At 42.1% G+C, this 27,544-nt stretch overlaps 1 protein-coding gene across 2 annotated transcripts; it reads right to left on the bottom strand.

The window, feature by feature from the left end:
• LOC311220896 (zinc finger protein 131-like) lies at positions 1-27,053 on the bottom strand. Of its 2 annotated transcripts, XM_084304540.1 has the most exons (8): positions 26,942-27,053; positions 20,837-20,975; positions 19,153-19,254; positions 18,714-18,858; positions 13,330-13,693; positions 13,005-13,227; positions 9,611-9,741; positions 1-2,155 (listed from the first exon to the last, which is right to left on the bottom strand). In XM_084304540.1, exons 2-8 carry the CDS (start codon positions 20,958-20,960, stop codon positions 1,538-1,540), a joined length of 1,707 nt encoding a protein of 568 aa, XP_084160666.1. In that variant the 5' UTR covers positions 20,961-20,975; positions 26,942-27,053; the 3' UTR covers positions 1-1,537. The 2 variants fall into 2 exon arrangements, with proteins under 2 accessions (XP_084160666.1, XP_084160665.1); XM_084304539.1 differs by having other exon boundaries at positions 13,005-13,693.
• Positions 27,054-27,544: the final 491 nt, after the last annotated feature.

Here is a 27,544-nt window from a genome sequence, read left to right as displayed (position 1 = left end):
CTCAAAGGGTAAGATGAAACACAAGAATTGTTTTGAATGAGACTAAACAGAAGCACAGATTTGAGGAAATATTTATACCTTAGGAGAAGACTGAATAGAAAAGCTTGATTTTAACTAAGATCTACAGGATTACTAAGTGCATTAGGGAACTTCCTTGCAAGAATTCCTCCCTTCAGTTAAGGCTTTGAAAAGAAAGTTTTTCATAAGTATGGAATGACTCTAATCTCAAGGTAATAATTGAGAATTAGAAGTCCTTAGCATGGCTGAACACAGAGCCAGACCAATATTTTCTAAACAAACTTCACAGTAATGAACTATTTATCTCGTTAAAATGAGATTGACTCTTAACACTGGGATCTGGCACTGTAATTGCCAGTCACTCATTTGTTCCTAGTTTATTGGATGAAGCAAATAATGAACATTTCATGGTTGGTATTGCCTTATTGTCTAATATCGATTAAAATATTTACTCCTACTTTTAATCCACAGTTTAGCACTCATACTTTTACTTCTATTTTTAGCGTGTCATCTTTTTTGTCAAGTGTCAGAATTTAATTTCAAAAAAACAGGAACCTGATACCATAGAAATGAGTCTTCTCAATTTGTTTAAACACATTCATTTTCAAAAATGAAGATTTATAAAAGAGTATGCTGATAGCTTTCTTCCAGCTCATGTTTAGCACAGATTCTACTGAGCTTTTCCTATTTTAATGTGTTCCTTTTAGAATGTCCTATTACCTCTATATGGAATGTTTCCTCCCTCAACCTTCCTCATTCTAAATTTAATGCAAAAAAAAAATCAGTAGTTGACAATTAACTTTAAGCAAAAATATAAAGCATTATAACATTACTTACATTGCCTTTTACTGAACTAGGTTCTTGAACACACTAGGACCTTTGTGGAAATTTAACCAGTCAGTGTTGAAAAGGCACAGGATTTTTGTGCTCCGAGACCTCCAGCAAAAATGTTTTTCTCCCATACTGAAAGTTCAGAAGTTCCAGCTTGATATAAAGCTTCTCAGATTAAAGAAATGCAGGGACTGCTGTTAGATACAACACTGCAGTTGGATGGCAAACAGCCTGCCCAGAAAACTCACAGGTACTCCATTGGTCATTTATATTAGAACCCACCAGATTTTACTAATTCTTCTGCCACAGACACTCTGCAAATCTGTAACAAGAGTTTGTTTCTATGGCAAGAAGAAAAGAGGTTACTCTTACATATACCCAAGGATGGTATAACAATGATTTGTGAGGATTATCAAAATCTTCACAAAGCTGTCCATCTCTACGGTAGTTTGCTCTGTGTTATTACATAAGTGAGTTATTTTTCACATATGAGAGAAATTTAGTTGTACACAAAGAAAACTAACTTTGGTCCACTTGTCTGTATTTCTAAGGAAATAACATCGGAAAGATGACCACTGATGGTTCAAAAGCCAATGTAAAAGTTAACAAATATAATTTGGCATTTCATTTGTAAACCTGCACAGTGTGGTTGATTGTCCTAGTCATCCACCTTTTCATTCAGTGTCCACTAATTGTCTTCAGCTTGTTCATGATCTTCCTTATCTACATCATCTATGTGACTGTGTTTCCTTTTTTCTGCTTCTCCTTGATCAACACTTTCATATTCTACTTGTTCAAGGTTTGTTCCATCTATAAGTTCTGCCCGTACTTCTTCCATCTGTATTTGATTTACATGCTCAACATGCAACTCCTCCGCATGAACTTCAGCACCTTGTTCAGTCTGAATGTGCTCAACTTCCAAGTAACTAATTTGCACCTGTTCTTGCAGTTCATCCATCTGCATGCCTTTCACTCGATTGTCCTGTATGAGATCCTGGTGCATCTGTTCCACAGTTACCTGTGCAGGATCCACTTGTACCTGAATTACTGGTAGGACGTGGACTTGTTCCACCTGTTCTATTATAGTCATTGATGTTACTGGTTCAATGTCCACAGCTTCCACTGGAAGAACCTCTTCTGTCACTAGTTGTTCTGAAATATCATGCATGTCTTTGAGATGCCTTCTAAGCTCACTGCCTTGCATAAACCACAAATCACATAAGGTACAGTGGTTGGGTTTGTCACCAGTGTGTGTTACCAAGTGATCTTTAAATTGATCCCAACTGCTAAACACGCTGTTACAAACCTGAAACAAAAGATACAGTATGTTAAACAGTGCCAACAGAAACATGACAAAGCATAGTGTCTATTTAAGACCACGGCTTCACATAGTGTAGCTTCTTGCTACTTAAATTAAAAACAAAACAAACCACCAACAACAAAACAAACATGTTAGAGGTAAAAGCTCAGAAGTCAGCGCAGTGTCCTGCACTTGGATTGGGGCAATCCTAAACATGAATACAGGCTGGGTGATGAGTAGATAGAGAGCAGCCCTGTGGGAACTTGGGGACGTTGATGGATGAAAAACTCAACATGAGCTGGTAACGTGGGCTTGCAGCCCAGAAAGTCAACCATATCCTGGGTTGCATCAAAACAAGCAACTCGGACAGGCACGCACAGGCCAAACGGTTCCTACAATGCACTGAAGACAATTTTCTGACGCTGGTGGTGGAGGAGCTGACGGGGAGGGGGGTGCTCCTGGACCTTGTCCTTACCAACGGGGATGGGCTTGTTAGGGATGTGAAGGTCAGGGGCAGCTTGGGATGCAGTGACTATGAGGTGGTGGAGTTCAAGACGGAACTTGGTGGAAGAAGTAAGGCTAAAAGCAGGATTGCAGCCCTGGACTTTTGGAGAGCCAACTTTGACCTCTTCCGGGACCTGCTTGGGAGTATCTCATGGGCTAGGTTGCTAGAAGGCAAGGGTGCATGTGAGAGCTGGGCAGTACTTAAACAGCATTTCTTCCAAGCTCAGGATCGGTGCATCACTAAGAGTAGGAAATCAGGGAAGGGGGGCAGGAAACCCACATGGATGACCAAGGAGCTCATAAATAAGATCAAAAGGAAGAGGATGGTCTATGAAATGTGGAAAAAGGGCCTGTCCTCTTGGGAGGAGTATAGAAGTGTTTCAGGGCCTGTAGGGATGCGACAAGGAAGGCTAAAGCCCACCTAGAGATGAGGCTTGCAAAAGAGATAAAAGATAATAATACGTTTTTTTTTTTTGTTTTTTTTTTTTAAGTATGTAAACAGTAAAAGGAAGACTAGGGATAATGTGGGTCCCCTGCTGAACGAGGGGGGTGTCCTGGTAATGGGAGATACTGAGAAGGCGGAGATACTAAACGCCTTCTTTGCTTCAGTCTTTGCTTCAAGGACTCCCCCCCCTCCCCCCCTGGGACTCCTGGACCCTGGAGGGAGGAGAAAGAGTCTGGGAAATGGAGGTCTCCCCCATGGTTGATGAGGGAGTGGTTCGGGAGCATCTGAGTGGGCTCAACGCACACAAATCCATGGGTCCCGAAGGGATGCATCCACGTGTGCTGAGGGAGTTGGCAGAGGTGATCGCCGAACCGCTCTCTATCGTCTTTGAAAGGTCCTGGAGAACAGGAGAGGTGCCTGAAGACTGGAGGATAGCCAATGTCACTCGGGTCTTCAAGAAGGGCAAGAAGGAGGATCCGGGAAACTACGGGCCAGTCAGTCTCACCTCTGTCCCTGGAAAGGTGTTGGAACAGCTTGTTCTGGATGCCATCTCCAAGCAATTGGAAGAGAAGAAGGTTATGAGGAGTAGTCAGCATGGATTCACCAAGGGGAAGTCGTGCTCGACCAACCTCGTTGCCTTCTATGATGGCATCACCAGCTGTGTAGATGAGGGGAAAGCAGTGGATGTCATCTACTTTGACTTTAGCAAGGCTTTCGATACTGTCTCCCATGACATCCTGATAGCAAAGCTGAGAAAGTGTGGGATAGAGGAGTGGACAGTAAGGTGGGTTGAGAACTGGCTGAGTGGCTGAGCTCAGAGGGTGGCGATCGGCGGTAAAGAATCCGGCTGGAGACCTGTGACTAGCGGTGTTCCCCAGGGGTCAGTGTTGTGTCCAATCTTGTTCAACATCTTTATTGACGACCTTGATGAGGGAATAGTGTCTGCCCTCAGCAAGTATGCCGATGACACAAAGCTGGGAGGAGTGGATGACAAGCCAGAAGGCTGTACTGCCTTTCAGCAAGACCTGGACAGGCTGGAGAGATGGGCAGGAAGAAACCAAATGAGGTTTAATAAGAGCAAGTGTAGAGTCCTGCACCTGGGAAGGAACAACCACACGTATCAGTTCAGGCTGGGGGACGACCTGCTGGAGAGGAGCTCTGAGGAGAAGGACCTGGGGGTTCTGGTGGACAACAGGTTGACCATGAGCCAGCAGTGTGCCCTCATGGCCAAGAGGGCCAATGGCATCCTGGCATGCATTAAAAAGAATGTGGCCAGCAGGTCAAGGGAGGTGATCCTCCCCCCCTACTCTGGCCTGAGGTCAGGCCTCACCTGGAGTACTGTGTCCAGTCCTGGACTCCCCGGTACAAGAAAGACAGGGATCTCCTGGAAAGAGTCCAGTGGAGGGCCACAAAGATGATACGGGGCCTGGAGCATCTTCCTTATGAGGAAAGGCTGAGAGACCTGGGTCTGTTCAGCCTGGAGAAAAGACTGAGAGGGGATCTCATCAATGTGTATAAATACCTGAGGTGTGGGAGACATCGGGATTTGGCCAACCTCTTCTCAGCGGTTTGCAGGGACAGCACAAGGAGTAATGGTCACAAGATAGAGCACAGGAAGTTCTGCACCAACACGCAAAAGAACTTCACGTTGAGGGTGACGGAGCATTGGAACAGGCTGCCCAGGGACGTCGTGGAGTCTCCTTCTCTGGAGATATTTAAGGCCCATCTGGACACCTACCTGGGCTGCCTGCTCCAAGGAACCTGTTTGGCAAGGGGGTTGGACCCGATGATCTTTCGAGGTCCCTTCCAACCCCTTCAATTCTGTGATTCTGTGAAAACCTCTAGTGAGAACACACCTTAAGTACTGCGTTCAGTTTTGGGCCCCTCACTACAAGGACATTGAGGTGCTATAGTTTGTCCATAGAATGTTAACAAAGCTGGTGAAGGGTCTAGAGAACAAGTTTTATGAGGAGCAGGCAAGGAAGCTGGGGTTATTTAGCCTAGAGAAAAGGAGGCTCAGGGAGATGTCTCTATAACTACCTCAAAGGAGGTTATAGCAGGGTGGGGGTTGGTCTCTTCTCCTAAGCAACAAGCAACAGGAGAAGAGCAAATGGCCTTAAGTTGTGCCAGGGGAGGTTTAGGTTGGATATTAGGAAAAATTTCTTCACCGAAAGGGTTGTGAGGCATTGAAACAGTCTGTCCAGGGAAGTTGAGTCACCACCCCTGGAGGTATTTAAAAGACACATAGATGTGGTGCTTAGGGACATGGTTTAGTGGTAATATTGGCAGTGCTACATTAATGGTTGGACTTCATGATCTTGGAAGTTTTTTCCAACCTAAGTGACTCTATGAAAAGATGCGTGACCAGCAGATAGAGGTGGAGAATGACCTCTCTCACAGGTACTAAGCTACTGTCCATCATATTTGAGAAATTATGGCAGTCCGGTGAAGTCACATTTTTAAAAAGGGAAAAAAGGAAGACCCAGGGAACTACGGGCCAGTCAGTCTCACCTCTGTGCCTAGCAAGATTATGGAGCAGATACTCCTAGGAACTATGCTAAAGCATGGAAAATAAGGTTATCAGTGACAGCTAACATAACTTCAGTAAGGGCAGATCGCACCTGACAAATCTGGTGGCTTTCTACGATGGGGTTACAGTGTTGGTGTATAGGGGAAGAGCAACTGACATCACCTACCTGGACTTGTGCAAAGCATTTGACACCATCCCACTTGATATCCTTCTCTCAAATTGGAGAGACGTAGATTTCATGTGAATAGGCCACTCAGTGGATAAGGAATTGGCTGAATGGTCATGCTCAAAGAGTTGTGATCAACTGCTCGACATCCAAGTGGAGATCAGTAAAGAGCAGTGTTCCTTAGGGGTCGATATTGGGGCCAGTGCTCCTTACCATCTTTGACACTGACATGGACAGTGGGATTGAGTGCACCCTCAGCACATTGGTTGATGACACCAAGCTCTGTGGTGTCATGTGCAGTAGACAGGCTGGAGGGAAGGAATGCCATGCAGAGGTACCTGGACAGGCTTGAGAGGGGGGCCTGTGCAAACCTCACGAAGTTCAAAAAGGCCAAGTACAAGGTCCTGCATCTGGGTTAGGGCAATCCCAAGCACAAATACAGGCTGAAGGGAGGATGGACTGAGAGCAGCTCTGAGGAGAAGGACTTGGGGGTGTTAATTAACGAGAAGCTCAACATGAATCAGCAATGTGAGCTTGCAGCCCAGAAAGTGAACCGCATCCTGGGCTGTGTCAAAAGAACCATGACCAGCAGGATGAGGGAGGTAATTCTCCCCCTCTACTCTGCTCTCATGAGACCCTACCTGGAGTACTACATTCAACTCTGGGGCCCCCCAACATAAGGTTAATCAGAGGTCTGGAACATTTCTCCTACGAAGACAGGCTGAGGGAGTTGGGGTTGTTCAGCCTGGAGAAGAGAAGGCTCCAGGGAGACCTTATAGCAACCTTCCAGTACCTAAAGGGAGCCTACAAGAAAGCTGGGGAGGGTCTCTTTAAAAGGCAGTGTAGCAATAGGACAAGGGTTAATGGTTTTAAACTAAAAGAGGGTAGATTTAGATCAGATATTAGGAGGAAATTCTTTACTATGAGGTTGGTGAGGCACTGGAACTGATTGCCCAGAGAAGCTGTGGATGAACTCTTCCAGGGATGAGGCAAGACCAGTTTGGATGGGGCTTTGAGCAACCTGGTCTAGTGGGAGGTGTCCCTGCCCATGGAATTAGATGATCTTTAAGGTCCCTTCCAACCCAAACCAGTCTATGATTCAGATGAACAGAACGTCTGTTATTACTATTTAAGAAATCGTGCCATTTCATAGAATCATTAAGGTTGGAAGAAACCTTCAAGATCATCTGGTCCAACCATCACCCTACCACCAATGTCACCCACTAAACTATGTCTCTAAGCACCAGGTCCAATCTTTCCTTGAACACCCCAGGGACAGTGATGCCAACACCTCCCTGGGCAACCTGTTCCAACGCCTGACCACTCTTTCTGAGAAGAAATGTCTCAGAATTTTCAACCTAAACCTCCCCTAGAACAACTTGAGGCCATTCCCTCTAGTTCTATCACTAGTATCACTAGTTACCTGTGAGAAGAGACCAACCCCCAGCTCCCCACAACTGCCTTTCAGGTAGTTGTAGAGAGCAATAAGGTCTCCCCTGAGCTTCCTCTTCTCCAGACTAAACAACCCCCATTCTCTCAGCCACTCCTCATAGGATGTGTGTTCCAAGCCCTTCACCAGCTTTGTAGCCCTTCTATTTATACATAAACAGGATACTTACTGAATTTATGAGTCAGTACAGATTTTGAAATTTTTCTTATTTCAACCTTATGTGAAATTCACATACAGAAGCATGCCCCAATAAACATCTGTTACTAGAATTTTGAGCAGAAAACTGTATTTGTGTAATAATATTGCATGATGGAAGTATGATACAAATTGTCCTGTTACTGAAGTTCTAGATGTAGTACTACTAGCCCCCTTTTCCTCATCATCTTTATTTTGTTCACAGCAATGTGAGGTTTAACCAGCTAGAGTAAACTCTCCTATTCGGCTATTAAAAAAAAATCTCAGTAGATAAAAATCTCTTAAAAACTCCATCCCTTTAAGTCTTCTCCACCTAGAAGTACTGCCTAGGCTGCACAGGCACTATTTTCACAAAGCACTTGAGCACACTTTCATTTCTTCCCTTCAGCTGGCACTGACTGAGGTGAGTAGCCTGAAAATAATACACAGAAACACTGCAGAAACAAGGTGCCAGAGAGAGAAGAGTGGGATAAAGTCGTACTTGGAGTAAAGAAACAGACTCAGGAGTCTTTTTCAACAGAACTGTTCTCAGTTGCAGAAAGAAGCAAAGAACGTGTTTCGACACTCCTTCACTGTCAGCAAGCATTTTTGAAGCAGTGTTCCATCTCCTCTTAATTTTTGACAACAACACAGAAGGATGATGGAGTAACTGACAGGAATTAACTCAAGAAACAGGTCATGTAATGGATCTGAATATCCCCATTTTACTGTTGAAGTCTGTTAAAAACAGGTTTATGATGCTAGTGCCAGGCTTTCTTCTGCCCAGACTCATGCTTTAGAAAGATGTTGTACAAGCGTTTAAAATATTAACCTTATAAACACACAAAATTACTTAGTCATATATAAAGGTAGTAACTATTAGTAATGTCCAAGCACATAATTACCACTCTTGTCACATGTAGCCTAGTTCAGTCCTCAAGACATACACTGAAAAGCAACAGAAGTGCTCATCAAGCAAGTACAATTTTGTTTTCTCCTCGTTCTGCAGTGAGCCAAGATTTTATTTATTGAATACTATTCAAATTTAGTTCTAAAGATTAAAAAAAAAAAAAAATCAAGAAAAAAATATCCAGGAATTACTGCTGCTGCTGCGGGCTGAAGTAACACTAATCTACATTTACAACATCTGTAAGAGAACATGGTATCAATTTAGAAAGAGAAAGCTATGACACAATGCAATTAAACCAAAGGGTTGCAAAGACAAAACAGTATATTCAGTCTGATGCTACTAGATATAACTTTGTGTTAACAGTAGTTCTCATGCTCAAAACAAACATCTTTAAAACATAGGTATGCTCACAGAAATTAACTTCAGACTAGCATAAAAACTAAATGATGCAACAGAATCAGTGAAACTTCTAATTAAAGTGTGAATGAATTGCGTATTGCTAATCATTCATCTGCAGTATTTGCTTTCTGTGAATAAAAAATGTTCTCTTTTGAAACAAATAAAACCAATGTCTAGCAGTTTTCTTCACTACACAAGCCAAATTAACTTCAAATCACAGCTTATCTGTCAACTGAATAGGATGAGAGCCTTGGTGGGTGGAGGGTGGAGAGAGAAGTGTATTTGAGACCGTTGCAGAACTGAAGCAGCAAAATGGCAAATAAAAAAAAAGCTGCAGCCAACCTTAGTTCTCATATTATCTAGCTTTTAAAAGCTGATTCTTAAAAGTTAAGTAACTTTCTTCTGAACAGCTTTTTGAACCTCAGTTACATATAGTGACCAAGTACTTCTTATGTCTATCTACAGCATTTATATTTGCTTAAAAGATATGGATTGTCATCATAAGATAGAAAGACTTTATAGATCAAGTCAATATATTGGGTATCAAACAGAAGAATAACAAAATAGGAAAATAAAATAGTACTTCATAATTTGGACTTTAGTGAAGCATGCTCACAAGCGGGAAAGGCCTAGGTCAGTGCATCATGAAAAGAAAGCAGAAAGTATTATGAAGATCCATATCAGTAATTCCATGTTTTAAATGGAACTACTTGGACAAAATAATTTATCTGCATGTTGGGGTTGAATGTGATCCTTATATTTATTTTACTAATAGTAGTTCTTGGAGATATGAGCCCACTCTTATTGTCTTTCCTGTGTAGTATTCATTCCCTCAACACAGGAAGGAGGTATCTAACCTCAGACTGCAACTTCCATTACCCACCTGACATTCATATAGCTTCTTTCTTCCCTTTTTAGCTCCAGCTCCAGACTGACAGGCTGTCAAGTGACATTTGAGTGTGCTATTCCTAGCAAAACGTTCGTGGCAGTTTGGACATTCAAATGGTTTTTCACCTATCAAGACAAACACAGGGGTTTAAGTGTATAAAAAAATGGTTTTCTGTCAGCTCTTCCTTTGTCCTCTCTCCATTTTGCATAGATTGATAGATATGCTGTAAAAACTTGGCCAACGAATATTCTACAGAAGAGAAAGACATTGCATGCAATCTTTATTTATGTAACTAAAAGGGAAAAAAAATAATGGGGAGTCATAATTCTCAATTAGAAAATGACAATCTAATATAATTGCTAGTGCTGTTTAAAGTACATTCATTTTTTTATGGAAGTTAGATTGCTATCCTGTCAAAATATCTTAATGAAATAGCAGCTATATAGTCTTTTCACCTGATAATATTTATACTTAAAGACTCAACATTAGAAATTATACAAAGTTGCACATTACAGAAAGTATTAAAAAAAAATACAAAGTTTTATTTTCAAGAACAAAAACAGCTCATGCTCAAAGAGCTGAAATTGAGCTCCAGACAAAGAAGCTGGCACAGAATGACCTGCTGACCATGAAGTAACAATCCATCAGCATTTAAAAAAAATGCAAAGAGAAAGCACAGAAGGACATAGATGGGCACAAGCAAGATAAAAAAATCTTTCTATTTAGTCACTTTCTTTCAAACGTAGTACCAAAAAGAAGAACATTTTCCACTGGGAAGCCAGCTAAGGACAACAGCAGGGAAGGCTGAAAATAGGTCCTGTTTTCTTTTTTTCATCTGAGGTAGTATATTGTTATTACTGTCATCAAGTAGTAGCCAAGTACAACTGGTGTCTGTTTACCAATTTAATCACATACATACACAATGAAATTCAAAGAAATTAAAGTACAAAAAATTAGGAACAGTATGTTTCTTCTGAAAGTCTGATAATTAATCTGTGAAGGTACTGGCATCAATGTAACTACTGAAACAAACTGCTTAATGAATTCCAAAAGAGGATGAATTCCAAATAAGGATTATTTCACAGTAAGGGACAGATTTATTCTATTCTTACTGAAATTCTTCAGTAATCTTCAACAGATTCTGACAAAAGTAACTGAAAGTGACAATTTAATGATAATGCTAGCAATATCCAAGGGCCAAAAGAACTCACGTGACTTCTTGCACAGCACAAATCAGCACTGTGACCCAAGTTGTACATCTCACAAGGGTGACAGAATGCATGCACGGCATGCCAGGCTGCCGTTACCTTGAGAGAGGCATTGGCAATGTGAGCAGGGGGCTGAACGCCTCTACTAAAGATGACAACCTGTTTCTCTTCTCCTGCGTATGATTCAGCTGCAAGTTTAACCTCATCTAATTGAGATATTCTAAAGAGGGAGGTTTTTGACTGGATCACAGGACAGAAATTCTGAGAGAAGACAGTCTGATATTGTGCTGGTCCTTTGTAATCCTGTAGCCACAGGAAAGAGATGGTCCAAAATAAATATTGTTAACCCAAAGAAATGTCTAACAATACTGATTTTTATTTGCCTAATGTGTAAGAAATACATCCCTAACTATAAAGCTACCACGTCATTATTTGTGTTTAGAAAGAAAGAATAAACCCAGCTTTTTATTTTTTCCCCCCACAAGTACCCCAAAGGTAGGCATTTATCAAACAAACTCTTTGCAATTATTTATTCAAGGTATTCAGAGTCCACTTATTCACAACTATGGAAGATGTTAAAGTACACTTCCTGCAAAAACATATTTTAGATTTACCACACAATAGCAAAAATAGCAAAGGCCTTATTTTTTTCCTAACAAGTTTGTATAATCCGTATACAAATCACTTCACTTACAGAGTTTTCAGACGTTTAGCTGCTTGGAGCACATCAAAACTCCCTCACTTCCATCTTCACTCATGTGAGCAAACTCATGCTCCATAAAAGTTAAAATAAATAAATAAATTTGAGAAATATTTAGCAGTCAAAATTCCCAGTAAAATCAGAGGAAATCAAAGCTGTCCAGTGTCTCTTTCTGCTAGGGGATATAGGCTTTGCAAAATACCAGGATTAGACAAGCATATCGAGAGCAATAGCTTCCTTCTAAGATTGACTTCTGTATGAGGAAATTGCTCTTCTTGTGCAAGACAAATTAGAGCTATTGACTTCAAAGGATATACATTAAACCTGGCAGAATTTCTGTCCTGTGAGTTACCTACAATTGGCAAGCAAATTCACATTGATTCTCATGCAGTAAATAAAGAATCATTACATCATGCAAAAAATCTTCCTGTTTATAAATTCTGGAGATGACTTTGTTAGTGTGTTCATGGGCACATGACATGCAAGACAATTTTTTTTTTTTTTTATAGTTTCTTAAGAGATTCAGAGGATTCTTAAGGCACTGTAGAAGTGTGTGAGAAAGAAGCTCCAAGGTTACCCTTCCTAATTTATTTTCTTGAAACAAGAGAACAGCTTTTGCTGATATCAAACTCCTACATCAAGAAGAATTACCAAAATTAATAAGGTGTCTATTTCTTCTGCACTTGTTACTTGAATGTCAGAAAGAAGAGGGATGCTACCCTCCATTAAATTCTTACTGATGACTCATGACTGACATATTAAATAAAAACATATGGAAGGATCAGGACCATATATTTTACATTCAAAGAGTTATCTATATAACACTAAGTATCTGTACAGACAGTAAAGACATTTCAATGAGATGAAGTAGCATGTTAACCTCCCACATTATAAGAAAGGAGCACAAGTAATTTTGTACTCAGAAGACACTATTGTAAAATCTGCCTTTATGAAAACTGGATAACAAAAGTCTACTATAGTCAATAGAAATACTTTGTTGTGTTAGTTAACAAACAAAATCAAATAATGAGATGAGATGTTAAGAGCAAGGATAGGGGTGGTATTTCACCCTGACAAAATCACAGCTGCGAAAATAAAAGTAGCTACTCAGTTTGGCACTTTTTAAGAAGTAAACATGCCTTACAAAGTATTTAAAAAAAAAAAAGAAAAAAAAAAGTTTAACACACTTGAGAGAAGCTTCATTAGGATTTTCTGGTTTTAGGTGCCTATTTTTAACCACTTTAAAAAAAAAAAAAAAAAAAACACTCGATTCCTCACAGTTTATATCAATGGGAAAAAAAAAATCAGCATAGAATCAACACCAAGATTCTATGATTTTAGTTGTAACTAGAAGCCAAGTATTTCAAGCATTTGGGACTTGCGTGTTCTCTTCAGCATATTCTCTACTTCCCCAAAACATGCAGAAATTCAAAGTGCTAGATTCAAAGCCACATGTACATGCCTATAGTAGTACTCTTACCTGTGTGCTTCCGGAGGTGCTCTTTAAAATGTCCAAAGTGGTCAAACTGTTTTTCACAGTACTGGCATATATGTATTTTTTTGCCAGGTCTTTGCTTCTTGCTGGCACCACCTTCATCAACGTGGTAACAGGTGAGGTGCTGTTTCAAAGCACTCTCTCGTAGGTACCTTTTATTGCATATATCACACTTGTAACTCTCAGTAGAATGTGTTTTCATGTGTTCCTTAAAATGGTAAAACAATTTAAATGAACAGTTACATTTCTCACAATGGAATAAATTGTTCACGTGTGATAGCTGAAGTTCCACAATTTCAATACCTTCTACCTGTTTGCATAAGGGATCAGTTGCACTGTCACCTTCTTCTTGTATCTGGCATTTTCGTTCTCCCTGACGATACTTGCTGGTAATATCTGCCAAAAGAGCCAAAGCAGATTCATCTGATGTACCCGTTGTCTGTATGCACTTTATGGATTGCTCTGCAAAAGCTACTTCTTCAAGTGTCTTGACGCTATCATCTTCCATTTCAATTGTCCCTTCAGCAATCTCAACCTCAATTTCAATAGGCTCCGATTCTGCAGATGGCAGTGTTTCTGTTATAACATTAGAGGTTTCAGCTATCTTCCTCTTTTTCACTTTATCTTTACCTTGTATTTGATTTGATTCTAAGGGTGATGAATTTTCTTTGTTCCTGTAAAGCATTTGCATAAATATGGTTAAAATCCACAAGCACTTACGTAATAATTCCTGCCTGATAGTGAGTTTCTGCATTAAACATTTTCTAGGTATTTCTCAAAGAAACTGAATAATGAATGACCACATATCCTGTGTGCATTTCAGAAGCTAATCTGTCCTTAACTGATACTCCTTAGAGCTGTAAAATAGCAAGGTTAAAGCTGTAGAGCCTTTTACATAAGGTTACTGAAGTGTTTTAAAGTGCTGTATCATGATTTTGGCTGGGATGGAGTTAATTTTCTCCATAGAGGCTCACGCAATGCTGTGTTTTGGATTTCCGATAAAAATAGTGGTGATAACACACCAATATTTTCAGTTGTTGAAGAGCAGTGCTTACACAGAGCCAAGGACTTTTCTGCTTCTTATGCTGCCCTGCTAGCAAGAAGACTGAGGTGCACCAGAATGGCAGAGGGGACACAGCAAGGACAGCTGACCCAGATTGACAAAATAGATATTCTATACCATATGACATCATGCTCAGTAATAAGAGCTGGAACAAAGGAGGAAGGGGGGGGGGGAGGGGGTTGTAGTTGAAGTGATGGCATTTGTCTTCCCAAGAAGCCGATGAGCTCTGCTTTCCTGGAAGCGTCTGAACACCTGCCTGCCAATGGGAAGTAACAAATGAATTCCTTGTTTTGCTTGTGTGTGTGACTTTTGCTTTACTTAGTAAGCTGTCTTATCTCAACCTATAAGTTCTTCCACTTTTACCTTCCCAGTTCTCTCTCCCATCCTACCTGGGGAGAGCAAAAAAGCAGCTGTATGGTACTTATCTGCCTGCCAGCATTAAACCACAACACTCTTGCTTGAATGACACAAAACACATCAATAAGACCAGTTTGGGCTAATGGTATAGGTTTATCTAAGAAACTTGTGAAATTCTTTACTTGGGAAAAAGATTTACCCAAAGGGTGGAGTTCCAACTCAAAAATAAGATTAAGACTTAGACTGAGGCACTGTATTACAATTCCTCCCCCTTATACTTTGGAGAAGAGTCTGACAGTAATACTCAAGTTTGCTTTTCTACCAAAAATCTTTCCTATGTTTCCTCCAGCTCTGTTCCTTTTGCCTCTGCACCAGGCACACACAACCCTCTTCCTCCAAGATGTCAGGGATAGGCAGAGCTGAGCGAGCCAGTGCTTTCAAGTGAGACCCTCAAGACTATCCACAGCACTTACATTTCAGTATTCAGTTTCAAAAACGGGCAGATGATCTTCCCCTCAAATCAGACTGATGAGAGTATGCTTTTACTTTCCTCTGCAGCCTGATGAATCATTTCACGTAATCTAGTCCCTATCACTTCTGGGTCATCTAGTAATAGGCAAATATGGCTTCAAGTATTTGTATGTCATATGCCAGAAATATGTGGCTAATGACCTCATGCAGGATACAGCTTATCAAATTACACCTTACAATATTAACAGGAAGACAGAACAGTTAAACTTGCTGTTTCATATACCCTGTATTTCTGTCTAGAAAGTGTCAAGTTACTTTGCACATTACCACAAGTAGCTCCAGAATTATATACCAAAAGAATCAACTGCTCAGGAAAGAGGAGACTACTATTCTTGAGCACAGTGTGGTTCACGTGTGAAGCTATGTATAAGGATACACACCATACAACTGCATTTTAAGGAGTAACAGCTGGTTGTTTTCTTTCTAGTCTAGGTAGTAATGTCCAACTCTTGGATACATTATACAAGAGATTAGTGCCCTGGTTTTAATTTTCTTTGGCCGGGATTTAATTTTCTTCCTAGTAACTGGTGTGGTGCTGTGTTTTAGATTTAGGATGAGAATAATGCTGATAACACACAGATGTTTAGCTTAAGCACTGCTCTGCAACAACTAAGCCAAGGACTTCTCAGTTTCTCATATTACCCTGCCAAGGAGGAGACTTGGGGTACACAAGACACTGGGAGGGGCACAGCTAAGACCCCTGCTTGGGGTCTGGCTAGGCATCAGTCAGCAGATGGCAAACAATTGCATTGAGCATCACTTGCTTTGTATATTCCTTTATCATAATTTATCAATGTTATTTTCCCTTGCTTCTCCCCCATCCCACTGCTGGGGCTGGGGAGCGAGCAAATAGCTGTGTGATACTCAGATGCCTGCTGGGTTAAACCAAAATGGTTAGTTCAATTATCATTTCTACTTCAGCTGGTTTCTGAAGCTTATCCTTTTCGGTCAGAGTTTAGACCAAGACACTGTATTGCAATCCCCACCCCTTTCTACTGTGGAAGAGACTGACAGTGATACTCAAGTTTGTTTTTCTACCAAAACAACAACAAACAAACAAAATAAAACCCCCCACAACCTTTGCAGTCTATGAACAATGGAAATAATTAAGCATATACTGGCTTGTATGTGTCTGTTAAGCAAAACATTTAATTCTTACGTTACAAGGAAATACAATGTTTACTAGACATAGATAACCAATAAACTACATAACATTACATAGTAGTGTGGAATAATTAATTGCAGACTGGACAGTTTAGCTTGATGGATTGATCTGAACCTTGTTTCAACAGCTCTACAGTTGGTACATACCAACTCAAAGCAATACCAATTAGAACACACTTTTTCAGTTTTAAGTTTCTTTTCAATTTCTCAAGCAGACTCCAAAGGTCTGCTTTTCTTTTTTTTTTTTAAATCAAATCTGGGGAAAAAAAAAGTTATTTTGATTCTACCACGCTTAATCTTAATGTCAAAAAGAGACGTGTTGGTGTTGTTGGAGGGTAAGACCAGAAATGCACAATTCCACCTCTCCTATTAAGAAAAAAATACCCATTTTCAGCTCAATTGCCAATCCCCAGAATAAGCACAGAATAAGTTAATTCAAAAATCAAAAAAATCAACACTGATGTTGAAAACCAAGTTTTCCATATCATGTCATGGAGGTTTTTTTTTTTTTTTTGCTTATTTTTTTAAAACAAAATGCTAATGGACTACTAGGAGAACTCTGGGCCAATACCACTCCCCTTGGCTAACGCATTTATGGGAAGATAAAGAGGAATCTTAGCCTTGATGCAAAGGCCAGTAGGTCTAGAAGAGAAAGCAAGGATAACCATAAGACCAGGAGACATTTATTGCCCATCCCTCTGCTTCATGATGAAAGAACAGAGGAGAACACAGAAGGAATGATAACATAACAGCACTCTGTGAAAGTAAAAGGGAAAGAATGGCAAGAAAAAAAAAAAAGCATGTTGGGAATAGCACCTACTTTTCACAGGTTGGAGTTCTGTGATGGCACACAGTTACAGGTACTGGATAAAAGGTGCCATAGCAACATCTGATTATGTACTAATTCAATATAAAACTTGTTATAACAATTATATTTCAGTTGACAAGGCAAGACTGACTGATGTCATCTACCTGGACTTATGTAAGGCTTTTGACACTGTCCCACATGGCATCCTGATTTCTACAGTGGAGAGAGATGGATTTGAAGGGTGGACCATTCGGTGGATAAGGAAGTGGCTTGATGGACGCACCCAGAGAGCAGTGGTCAATGGTTCCATGTCCAGGTGGAAGCTGGTGATGAGCAGTGTCCCTCAGGAGTCTGTCTTGGGACTGGTGCTTTTCAATATCTTCATCAGTGATGCAGATGATGAGACTGAGTGTACCCTCAGCAAGTTTGCAGATGACACCAGGATGAGTGGTGCAGTTGATATAACAGAAGGAAGGGATGCTGTACAAAGGGACCTGGACAAGCTTGAGAAGTTGGCCCACATGAACCAAAATGAGGTTCAACAAGTCCAAGTGCAAAGTGCTGCACCTAGATTGGAGCAATCTCAGGCATGAGTACAGACTGGAAGAAGAACTCCTTGAGAGAGGGATTTGGGGGTTCTGGTGGATGAGAAGCTTGACACGAGCCGGCAGTGTGCGCTTGCAGCCCAGAAGGCCAACCGCATCCTGGGCTGCATCAAGAGAGGCATGGCCAGTAGGTCAAGGGGGGTGATTGTCCCCCTCTACTCCACCCTTTTGAGGCCCCACTTGGAGTACTGTGTCCAAGTCTGGGGCCCCCAGCACAAGAAAGATGTGGACCTGTTAGAACAGGTCTGGAGGAGAGCCACAAAGATGATGAGAGGGCTGGAACACCTCTCCTATGAAGAGAGAGCTGGAGAGCTGGGGATGTTCAGCCTGGAGAAGAGAAGGCTCTGGGGAGACCTCATTGTGGCCTTTCAGTACTTAAAGGGGACTTTTAAAAAAGATGGAGAGGGACTCTTTACTTGTGTAGATAATGATAGGACAAGGGGGAATGATTTTAAACTAAAAGAGGGGAGATTTAGATTGCGTGAAGAACTTCTTCCTAACATCCAGAGGGTGGTGAGGCACTGGAACAGGTTGCCCAGAGAGGCTGTGGATCCCCCATCCCTGGTGGTGTTCAAGGCCAGGCTGGATGGGGCCCTGGCAAACCTGATCTAGCAGGTGGCATCCCTGCCTATGGCAGGGGGGTTGGAACCAGATGATCTTTAAGGTCCCTTCTATGATATGATTTACTCAAGAAGTTTGATATTTTGTATTTTCTACCAGGAAGCTTCAAAATCACTGCCTATTCTCTCAGAAGCAGCATAAAGCTGCATGAAATCAAATACTAGCCCATACTTGTTAATGTGGTCTAATTACCTAAGGCACATTGTCACCTGTACATCCAGCTCTCAATCAGGTGAGGGCAGTCAGATAGCACAGACCTGGTATTAGTTACCACAGACATTATAGGGCTGTGAATTTTTGGTGTTTCCCAGCCATGTCACTTGCCACCAAGTTCCAGCTCAAAGAATGCGACATTCCTTTTTATTTCTTTTTAGCCTTTATACTCTTCTACTGTAAGATATGGATCAGAATTATACAGCCCCCCACAAGTTCAGGAGGTTCCAGGATAAGGAACACCACTGCAAAATACTTGCAGCCAGCTCTGTTAAAAGGATTCTTAAGACTATATTTAAGTGTTGGGAAGAAAAAGAGGCTTATATGTTTACCTGATTTCAAGTGCTTTGATTGCTTCTAACATCTGTAAATACTCAGCTGCTTTCCAAACATCATTTGCTTCCTCCTCACCTTGGACCATTAGTTTTGCTGTATAGGTGAACTCTATTAGGTGACGAAATGCCATATTACTTACACCTGTTTATAAGCAAGGAAAGCAAGTTAGCACCTCAGAACCTCACACTCTCCCTTCTAAAAGGATAAATTCAAGACTGATATTTTTCTTTTTGTTTTTATTTCAAGGGAAGCTTTTTCCAGTAGCAACAGCTGCCTCAAAACAATTCAAGAGCTGAGACATAAAAAATTATCTGATATGACCAAGCATGCATGTCAGCCTGTACCAAAGATACCACATTCATTTCAAGCTTTGATATACAACTCTTTTTTTTTTTTTTTTTTTTTTTGATTTTTTAACTGCATCAATCATACTACCTTCAATCTCCACTAAGGGCTCCTGAGTGAAATCTTGGAAGAATTTGTAGAAGAACTGGCTACAGGCAGCAAGAACAGCCTTATGAGCTTTGAAATGGTGACCTGCAAAGACAGAAAAAATTTTGGTTTAGGAGAACACTTTCCTTACTTATATTGCAGAATAAGTGACAATATACAAAACAGCTGTAAAACCCAGTCTACAAATCTACTCTAGCACCATACATTCACTTAATGTCTCCCTGTAACATGGGATGCTACTGCAGCTAGCTTATCTCATTCTCATACAGACCCTTGCTGACATCACTGACCTTGCTGAACTCCCAGGAAGAATGTCTGGAACTGACAATTAGACTACTAAATTTCCTTAGACCCAATGGGTATCAAATATCAAAGTAGAAGGCTCAAATTGCACAAGAAGTGGTAACATATTAAGGTTTTGAAATTCTAAAGGGGCAGACAGTTAAGTACTGAAAGGAAGAAAGCTATTTGCAAACTCCCAGAACCTCTGAATGTTCATGAATTAAGGTCTTTCCTGGGAATGGTACTGTATGTGGATTTCCTCTGCAACTCAATCAGCTAGAGAACTCATTCACTTCAGAGTGTTCCTCTTTTCAGATATTTAAATTATGGCAAATCTTTGCATGAACTTTTTTCCTGTATGTCTTGGACTCAACTGCCAGGTTTTATCCAAGTTAGCTATGCTTTTTGCCACTCTTACAGACTGATCTATTTTATCACCACTTCAGCTAGCATAAACATCCCAGCAGAACAAAAGCACTTCTGCTCTGCTCTTCCTGTTTTCCAGGCTTTGTATTCCCCATAACTCTGTTGCCTTCTCCTTGGCACAGGCATGAACATTCATAAGTCTCCACAGGATAGAAGCATTCACGCTAAGTTTTGTGCAAGCACTGTCAGTGAAACTATGGCAATTCCAGAACAGTCTTTTCTTCATTTGTTTCCTTTTTTCTAATTCAGACTCTATACAACTCTTTTACTTCAAATGAGTTATTGCTATCCTTTCAAGGGTCAGGTGGTATTCCTTTAGCTAAGTCTGTCCTACTGGACACTGCCTGTCTTCCTTGAAGTGCTCATTCATTCTAAGACACATTTGGGATAAGAAGCTATCTTAGGCAATCAGACACACCCTTTTCTAATGGGATACACACCCTTTTCTAATGGGATAATAAGCACTTATCTCTGTCTTCCTTTTAAACTAATACTTATATCTCTAGAACACAGAAAAAGAAAAGTGAGTTCTTCTACCTTGTTTTAACTATGTATTAAGAATGGTAAGCAGATACTACAGAAGCAATCTTTTGCTTTTTAAATAATATGTATACAAGTTCTCTGCATGCAAACAGGTTAAGTTAGAGAAAAACATTTTTTGCAGCATTTTAGAAATACTTAGATAACATTAAATAAGTACAGCAGTTACAAAGTGGTATACTATCTGAAAATATTTAGCCACTTGTTCAGAAAAGCAGAAGCACAATTATTAATCACTACTGGAGACTGTTTATCCCAAGACTTTAAAAGAAAATCTGCAAGCAACTCATAGACCAGTACAGAATAAAGAACTTGTTAGCAGCCCAGTTTGACAGCCGACCCATGACAAACCCACCATCTTCCCAGCACAGCTTTCAGAATTCTCTGTATACCAGCTGGTCCACAGGCCTATACATACCATCCACAATCAGAGTGATGTCTGTGAACTGGTCCTGCTCACGTTGTTCATTCAGTCTATCCAAAATAACTTTATAGTGTTCTGGGAATTCCTGGATACATTCCATCATTTCTTCAGCTTCCATGGCCAAAGTAGTAGTCTGGGAAAGATGCATTAGCAAAGAAAGAATACTGAGTCGTTCAGTAAACACTATGCACAGTCAAGTTAACATACAAACACAAATTAAGTGGCACTTCTCAGGGACTACAAAAAACAATAGAAGCACCAAAATGTCATGGTAACTGGTTTATCTTATTTTAGCTAACAGGTAGGAAACATCAGGGTTAATGAAGTATGAGTATGGCCTTCTATATGTACACATCAAAGAACAGTCAAACTGTGTATTTCTTTATTCTACAGATTCAGCAAGGACCCACCTGCCTCAAAGTAAATAAAGTAGGGATGTAACATCTGCACATCTAACTATTTAACAGCATCTCATCAGCATAACATCAAAATCTTTATGCAGTCACTTCCTACAATTCTATCAATCCACTTAGTGGAAGAACAGTTCTTAACATTTCCTTATTTAACTCACATTTTGTATCTAGCGAACGCAAGATGTTTAATTAAGTAAGGACTGTGAGAATCAAAGTTGTGTTTTTGCAGTAGAAAACTAACCATGTATATTTAAAAGTAATTGTGCAATCATAACAAAGGGCAATGTTAAGCAGATAAGGGGATAGCAGAAGGTCCCATTGTTCCAAAATAAGGAGGATAGCTAAGAAAAACAGGACGAGCACTGCAAAAACAGTAAAAACAAAAATCATGGGCTCTCTAATCATGAGAGAAGAAGGGGGGGAAAAAAAGGGGAAAAGGAGAAATTAAAGGTTGGTCAAATAAAATTGTACATATATGGTATAGAAAAGCATTGAGTAGTTTGTGAACCTGTAGTACTCAGCCAATGAAGAAACAGGGGAGGAATTAAGCATCAGGTAATAGGGAATATAAGGTTATGATATACTTTTACTGTGCACTCCTGTTTGTAGGACGCCCGCCATTGCAATCGGGAATAAATTCGCTTCACAGAAGACCCTGTCTGAGAAAATTATTGAGATATTTCTCACAGGATGTAATAAGGCAGTACTGTTCAGCTTCTGAATACATAGAAGCTGCCAGGGATTTAAAGTGTTACTACACCCAACAGCAAGAAGCTTCTTATTCACCCAACCTACTTACGCTTCTCCCCTGCAAGGTGGAATATTTGTTGCCAACCTTCTGAAAGAGAGACGTAGGATTGTAATTTGATGGCCCTTCCTCCCTTACTAATATAATAAAAATAGCTAGGGGTGGGAGTTGCATAAGTTCTCAGACCTGAAGAGATTAAGTAAAACTGTGCCCATGGAGAAGATGCAGATGTTAGTCTGCTGCTTATGCAGAACCACCTCTTGCTCCCTGACTCCTGGTACAGGTTTTTGTGTGTGATTGGAATTGGAAAGTCCTGAGTATAAACCTGTCTTGACATGTATTAATTACATCTGAGCTGATGCCACCATGTGTACTAACTCCCCTGCGTGACTACATGAATTCTACCTTACTTCCAACAAATGCACATACTGGTATATGGTGTTTGACAGAAACAGAGAGGAAAAGAATGACCTGGTTATGATGAAGGCAAAAATTTTCTTATGACTAATATATCAAGTAAGGAAAATTGTGATTAAAACACAAATTTGACAAAAAACACTCTTCCTTGCATCTCAGAAAAACTGTCCCATGAAAAGGGAAAGGAAAAAAACAACTGCTTATGAAAGTCTAGTTCTACCTGCTACTAACGGTGCTTTACCAAGTGGATGCTGAAATACATATCAGGCTCTTAAAGGGGACAGAAGAGACCAGTCTGTTGGGGTCGGGGGAAGGTGAGGTGGAAGAGGAAGGACACTGCTGCTACCTTCACTTCACCTCATCTGTAATGAATCTTTGAACAAAGGCAGGAACTGCTAGTCATCTCTTCTGTTATCTGGTATTTCACATTAGATTTTATCAGCTATTTACTTCACTGTTTAATTCTTCCTACCCATTTTTGAGAAGTGGTACGAGAATAGATGACTTGCAGTTAAAAATATAATTCCCTAAAAATTAAACCAAACCAATTTGACCTCCAAATACATTAAAAAAAAAAAAACACATGAAAAACATACAACTTAAAATATGTAAATCAGTGTCCCAAATTAACATGAAACTCAGTGATATTGCAAAAAAAAAAAAAAAAAAGCCCAACACATCAGCATATGTTCATTGAGAGCATGAATATTCTCAAGCAAGAAGTGAAAGGCACAGTACCCAAAGAAAAAATAAGAAAAAAAAACAGAAAACACTAAGAAAACAAGAAGCCAAAGAAGGCAGATAAAAGTGATCCAAGCTGATGGTTGGTTACATGCAAGCTCATAGATCAGTGAGGGAAAACTGACTGCTTAAGCTGCTTACCTGCATTTTCTTGGAAGACTCAACCAACTATTGTCTTAACCTCACCAACTTGTGAAATGATACGCATCTCACATGATAAGCATACAAATGGCAGATCTATCCTTATAAATGTACCTCAATGAAACTATGTGATCCATAGAATCATAGAAATGTTAGTTTGTAAGGGACCTTAAAAACCATCTAAGTCCAGGCCCTGCTATAAGTAGGAACACCTTCCACTAGACCAGGTTGCTCAAAGCCTCATCCAACTTGGCCTTAATCACTTCCAGGGATGGGGCATCCACAACTTCTCTAGGCAACCTGTTCCAGTGCCTCATCAACTGTAGTGGGTTTTCATAGCAAGGTTTTGGTAGCTGGGGGGGAGGCTGAAGGGGGTACCTTCTGTGAGAAGAATCCAGAAGCTGCCCCATGTTAGAGAATGGACAGTTCCATCAGGCTCCGAAGGGACCCGATACTGCCCAGAGCAGAGCCAATAAGTGATTTTATTTGCATCTCTGTGAGAGCATATTTAAGAAAGGGAAAAAAAACAACAGCAGCGGGGAGAGTGAGGAGAGGGAAACAGCTTTGCAGGTGCCAAGGTCAGTAAAGAAGGAGGGGGAGGAGGTGCTCCATGCACCAGAGCCAAAGTTCCCATGGGGCCTGTGGAAAGGACCATGGTGAAGCAGGATGTCCCCCTGCAGCCCATGGAGTACCACGGTGGAGCAGGGTTCCACGCCACAGCCTGTGGAGGAGACCACGGTGGAGCAGGCAGATCTGCCCTGAAGGAGGCTGTGGCCTGTGGAGGACCCCCACCAGAGCAGATTCCGGGCCGGACCTGTAGCCTGTAGAGAGGAGACCACAGAAGAGCAGGTGACCTGGCAGGAGCTGCTGCCCATGGGGGACCCAGGTTGGAGCAGTGTGCTCCTGAGGGATGGACCCCATGGTGCAGACCCCTATTTTGAGCAGTTCTTGAAGAGCTGCTGCCTGTGGGAAGCCCACGCAGGACCAGTTCAGGAAGGACTGCATCCCATGGGAGGGACCCCACATTGGAGTAGGGGAAGAGTGACCAAAAAGGACCAGCAGAGAAAAAGCATTATAGACTGACCACAACCCCCCTTTCCCATTTCCCTGTGCCACTCGAGGGGAGGAGGTGGAAGAGGGTGGATGGGGGGGGAAGGCATTTTTGGCTTCTTTCTTTTGTTTCTCACTTCTCTAGCTTGTTAGCAATATGTAATAAATTATATTAATCTCCCTATGCTAAATCTGGTTTTCCCACGATGAGAAATGTTGAGTGATCTTTCTGTCCTTCTCTCAACCTGTGAGCCCTTTTCATCATATATTGTCCCCTTTCCCTTTGAGGAGGGAGACTGAGAGCAGTTGTGAAGGAGCTTAGCTACCCACCTGAGCAAAATCACCACTTCACCCTCACTGTAAAGAATTTTCTCTTAACATCTAATCTAAATCTACCCTCTTTTAGTTTAAAATCATTAACTCTTGTCCTATCACTACACTCCCTGACAAATAGTCCCTCCCCAGCTGTCCTGTAGGCCTCCTTTAGGTACTGGAATGCTGCTATAAAGTCTCCCTGGAGCCTTCCCTTCTCCAGGCTGAACAACCCCAACTCCCTCAGCCTGTCTTCACAGGAGAAATGTTCCAGCCCCTTCATCATCTTCATGGCCCTCCTCTGGACTTTTTCTAATACTTTTACATCCCTCTTGTGCTGGGCACCTCAGAGTTAAACACAGTATTCCAGGTAGGGTCTCATGAGAGCAGAGTAGAGGGGGAGAATTACCTCTCTCATCCTGCTGGTCATGGTTCTTTTGACGCAGCCCAGGATACAGTTTGCTTTCTGGGCTGCAAGCTCACATTGCTGATTCATGTAATCATAGAATGGCCTGGGTTGAAAAGGACCTTAAAAATCATCTAGTTTCAACCCCCCTGCTCTGGGCAGGGCTGCTAACCACTAGAGCAGTCTGCTCAGAGCCACATCCAGCCTGGCCTTGAATGCCTCCAGGGATGGGGGTATTCACACACTCTCTGGGCTACCTGTTCCGGTGCCTCACCACCCTCTGAGTGAAGAACTGACTCTTAATTTTTAACCTAAATCTTCTTGTCTTAGTTTAAAACCATTCCCCTTTGTCCTATCACTAACAACACATGTAAGCAGGCGTTCCCCCTCCTGTTTATATGCTCCCTTTAAGTACTGAAAGGCCGCAATGAGGTCTCCCCAGAGCCTTCTCTTCTCCAAGCTAAACAAGTCCAGTTCCTTCAACCTTCCTTCATAGGAGAGGTGCTCCAGCCCTCTGATCATCTTAGTGGCCCTCCTCTGGACCCATTCCAAGAGCTCCACATCCTTCTTGTGCTGGGGGCCCGAGGCCTGCACACAGTATTTCCGGTGGGGTCTCACAAGAGCAGAATAGAGGGGGACAATCACCTCTCTCTCCCTGCTGGCCACCCCTTTTTTAATGCAGCCCAAGACACAGACGGCCTTCCAGGCTGCAAGCGCGCACTGCTGGCTCATGTCCAGCTTCCCACCCAGCAGGACCCCCAAGTCCTTCTCCACATTCATTTTGATTCATGTTGAGCTTCTCGTTAATTAACACCCCCAAGTCCTTCTCCTCAGAGCTGTTCTCAATCCATTCTCTGCCCAGCCTGTATTTGTGCTCAGGACTGCCCCAACCCAGGTGCAGGACCTTGTACTCGGTCTTTTTGAACTTCACGAGGTTTGCATAGGCCCCCCTCTCAAGCCTGTCCAGGTCCTTCTGCATGGCATCCCTTCTTTCCAGCACATCCACTGCGCCACATAACTTGGTATCATCAGCCAATTTACTGAGGGTGCATTCAATCCCACCATCCATGTCAGCATCAAAGATGTTAAACAGCACCAGTACCAATACTGACACCTAAGGAACATCACTCTTTACTGACCTCCATGACTTCTCTGGGCAACCTGTTCTAGTGTCTCAGCACCCTCATAGTAAAAGATTTAGATTGGTTATAAGGAGGAAATTCATCTTCCTTTAGCTTAAAGCCATTTTCCCTTGTCCTATCACTAGACTCCCTGATAAACCTTTCCCTTGCTGGAACAGAGGCCCATACACCCCTCCCGGTACCACATTTCAGCTCCCTGCCACGCCCAGCCGACGCGCCGAGAAGTACCCCCCACAGACAATCGACACCGCTCGCAGAGGCTCCGCAAAACCAACTAGCAGCTGCGCCTGCCTCCTCTGAGCTTCAGTCCGCGCGCCCCGTGCCCAGCCACAGTCCCATTGGCGAACACTGATAGCAGTCAGCGCAAGCCCTGCCAATGGCAAAGCGGCGGCAGAGCCCGCCCCAGGCAGAAAAGCCAATGAGCGCCCGCCAAGTCCCAGGAACAGGAGAAAGCGGAAGGCCTACCCTGCACCGAGCGTCCGCAAGGCACGGTCGCTCTGATAACAGTGCGGACGGCCGCCGGTAAGCGCAAGTATCTCATGGGGGGTGTCCCTGACGCGGAGACCCAAACGACCGGTGTCGGCCCGAACCATGCGTCTGGGAACACCACCACCTCGTTAGCCGTTATTACGCCATCAAAGCGCGCATTAAATCGATCCGTTTTCAATTCCCGGCCAGGTTACGCTCTAATAGCGCTCACGCACTTCGCACAGTCCTCTCAGTACTCACCACGAAGAACTTTCGCCCTGCCGTTCCTGTTCGTTACCGCTTCGTGCTCCTCGGCTCGGTGGAAAGCGGGGCAGGCGCTGGCTAATCGCGACTCGTATTCCCAGCCTGCACCATGCGGTGGAAGTGACGGCATAATCACCTTTCACACAACAAAGGGCGAGGAGGTGGGGCTCGCTGGCCTGGTGCATTATTGTAGGTGTAGTCTGAGAGGGGCACTGCCATGAGAAGTCGCGGCCAGGACCTTTTGCGGAGCTTTCGGTCTGGACTTGTGTGGAATAATTGCCTAAGGTGACTTGAAAACTAAACTGATATTCACATTTTAAAGAAAATCTACAGCACTGAAGAAGCTTTAAGGGTGGAGTGTAGCCACAATACCTAAGCGTTCCCTAGGCCTCCAACCTTAGATGGTATTGCGCTGGGGGAGCCTGGTGTGCTGACTCTAAGGAATAGTACGGACTGCAGAGCGGAGTGGAGACACCGCGGCTAGGCTCTGTGACCAGATGGGAACTTGATTGTTCTTGTACACACCGAGACCAATAAGCTGTACCTTTTGCTACCCTGAGCCAGCAACCTGTCATGTTTTTGACAAAATGCTGTACTCTA

The sequence above is a fragment of the Netta rufina genome (assembly GCF_964035555.1).
Source record: "Netta rufina genome assembly, chromosome: W".
In the NCBI taxonomy this organism is placed as follows: Eukaryota; Metazoa; Chordata; class Aves; order Anseriformes; family Anatidae; genus Netta; species Netta rufina.
The sequence above is the reverse complement of the archived record's forward strand: the minus strand, read 5'-3'. Positions and strand labels throughout refer to the sequence as shown.

Coding starts and splice junctions, on each gene's coding strand:
- LOC311220896 (XM_084304539.1), bottom strand. CDS start 20,960: ATGGAAGCTGAAGAAATGATGGAATGTATCCAGGAATTCCCAGAACAC. Junction 18,859..19,152: donor GCCCTTAGTGGAGATTGAAG/GTAGTATGATTG, acceptor GCTTATAAACAG/GTGTAAGTAATATGGCATTT. Junction 9,742..13,004: donor GCACCTCCGGAAGCACACAG/GTAAGAGTACTA, acceptor TTGTCTTGATAG/GTGAAAAACCATTTGAATGT.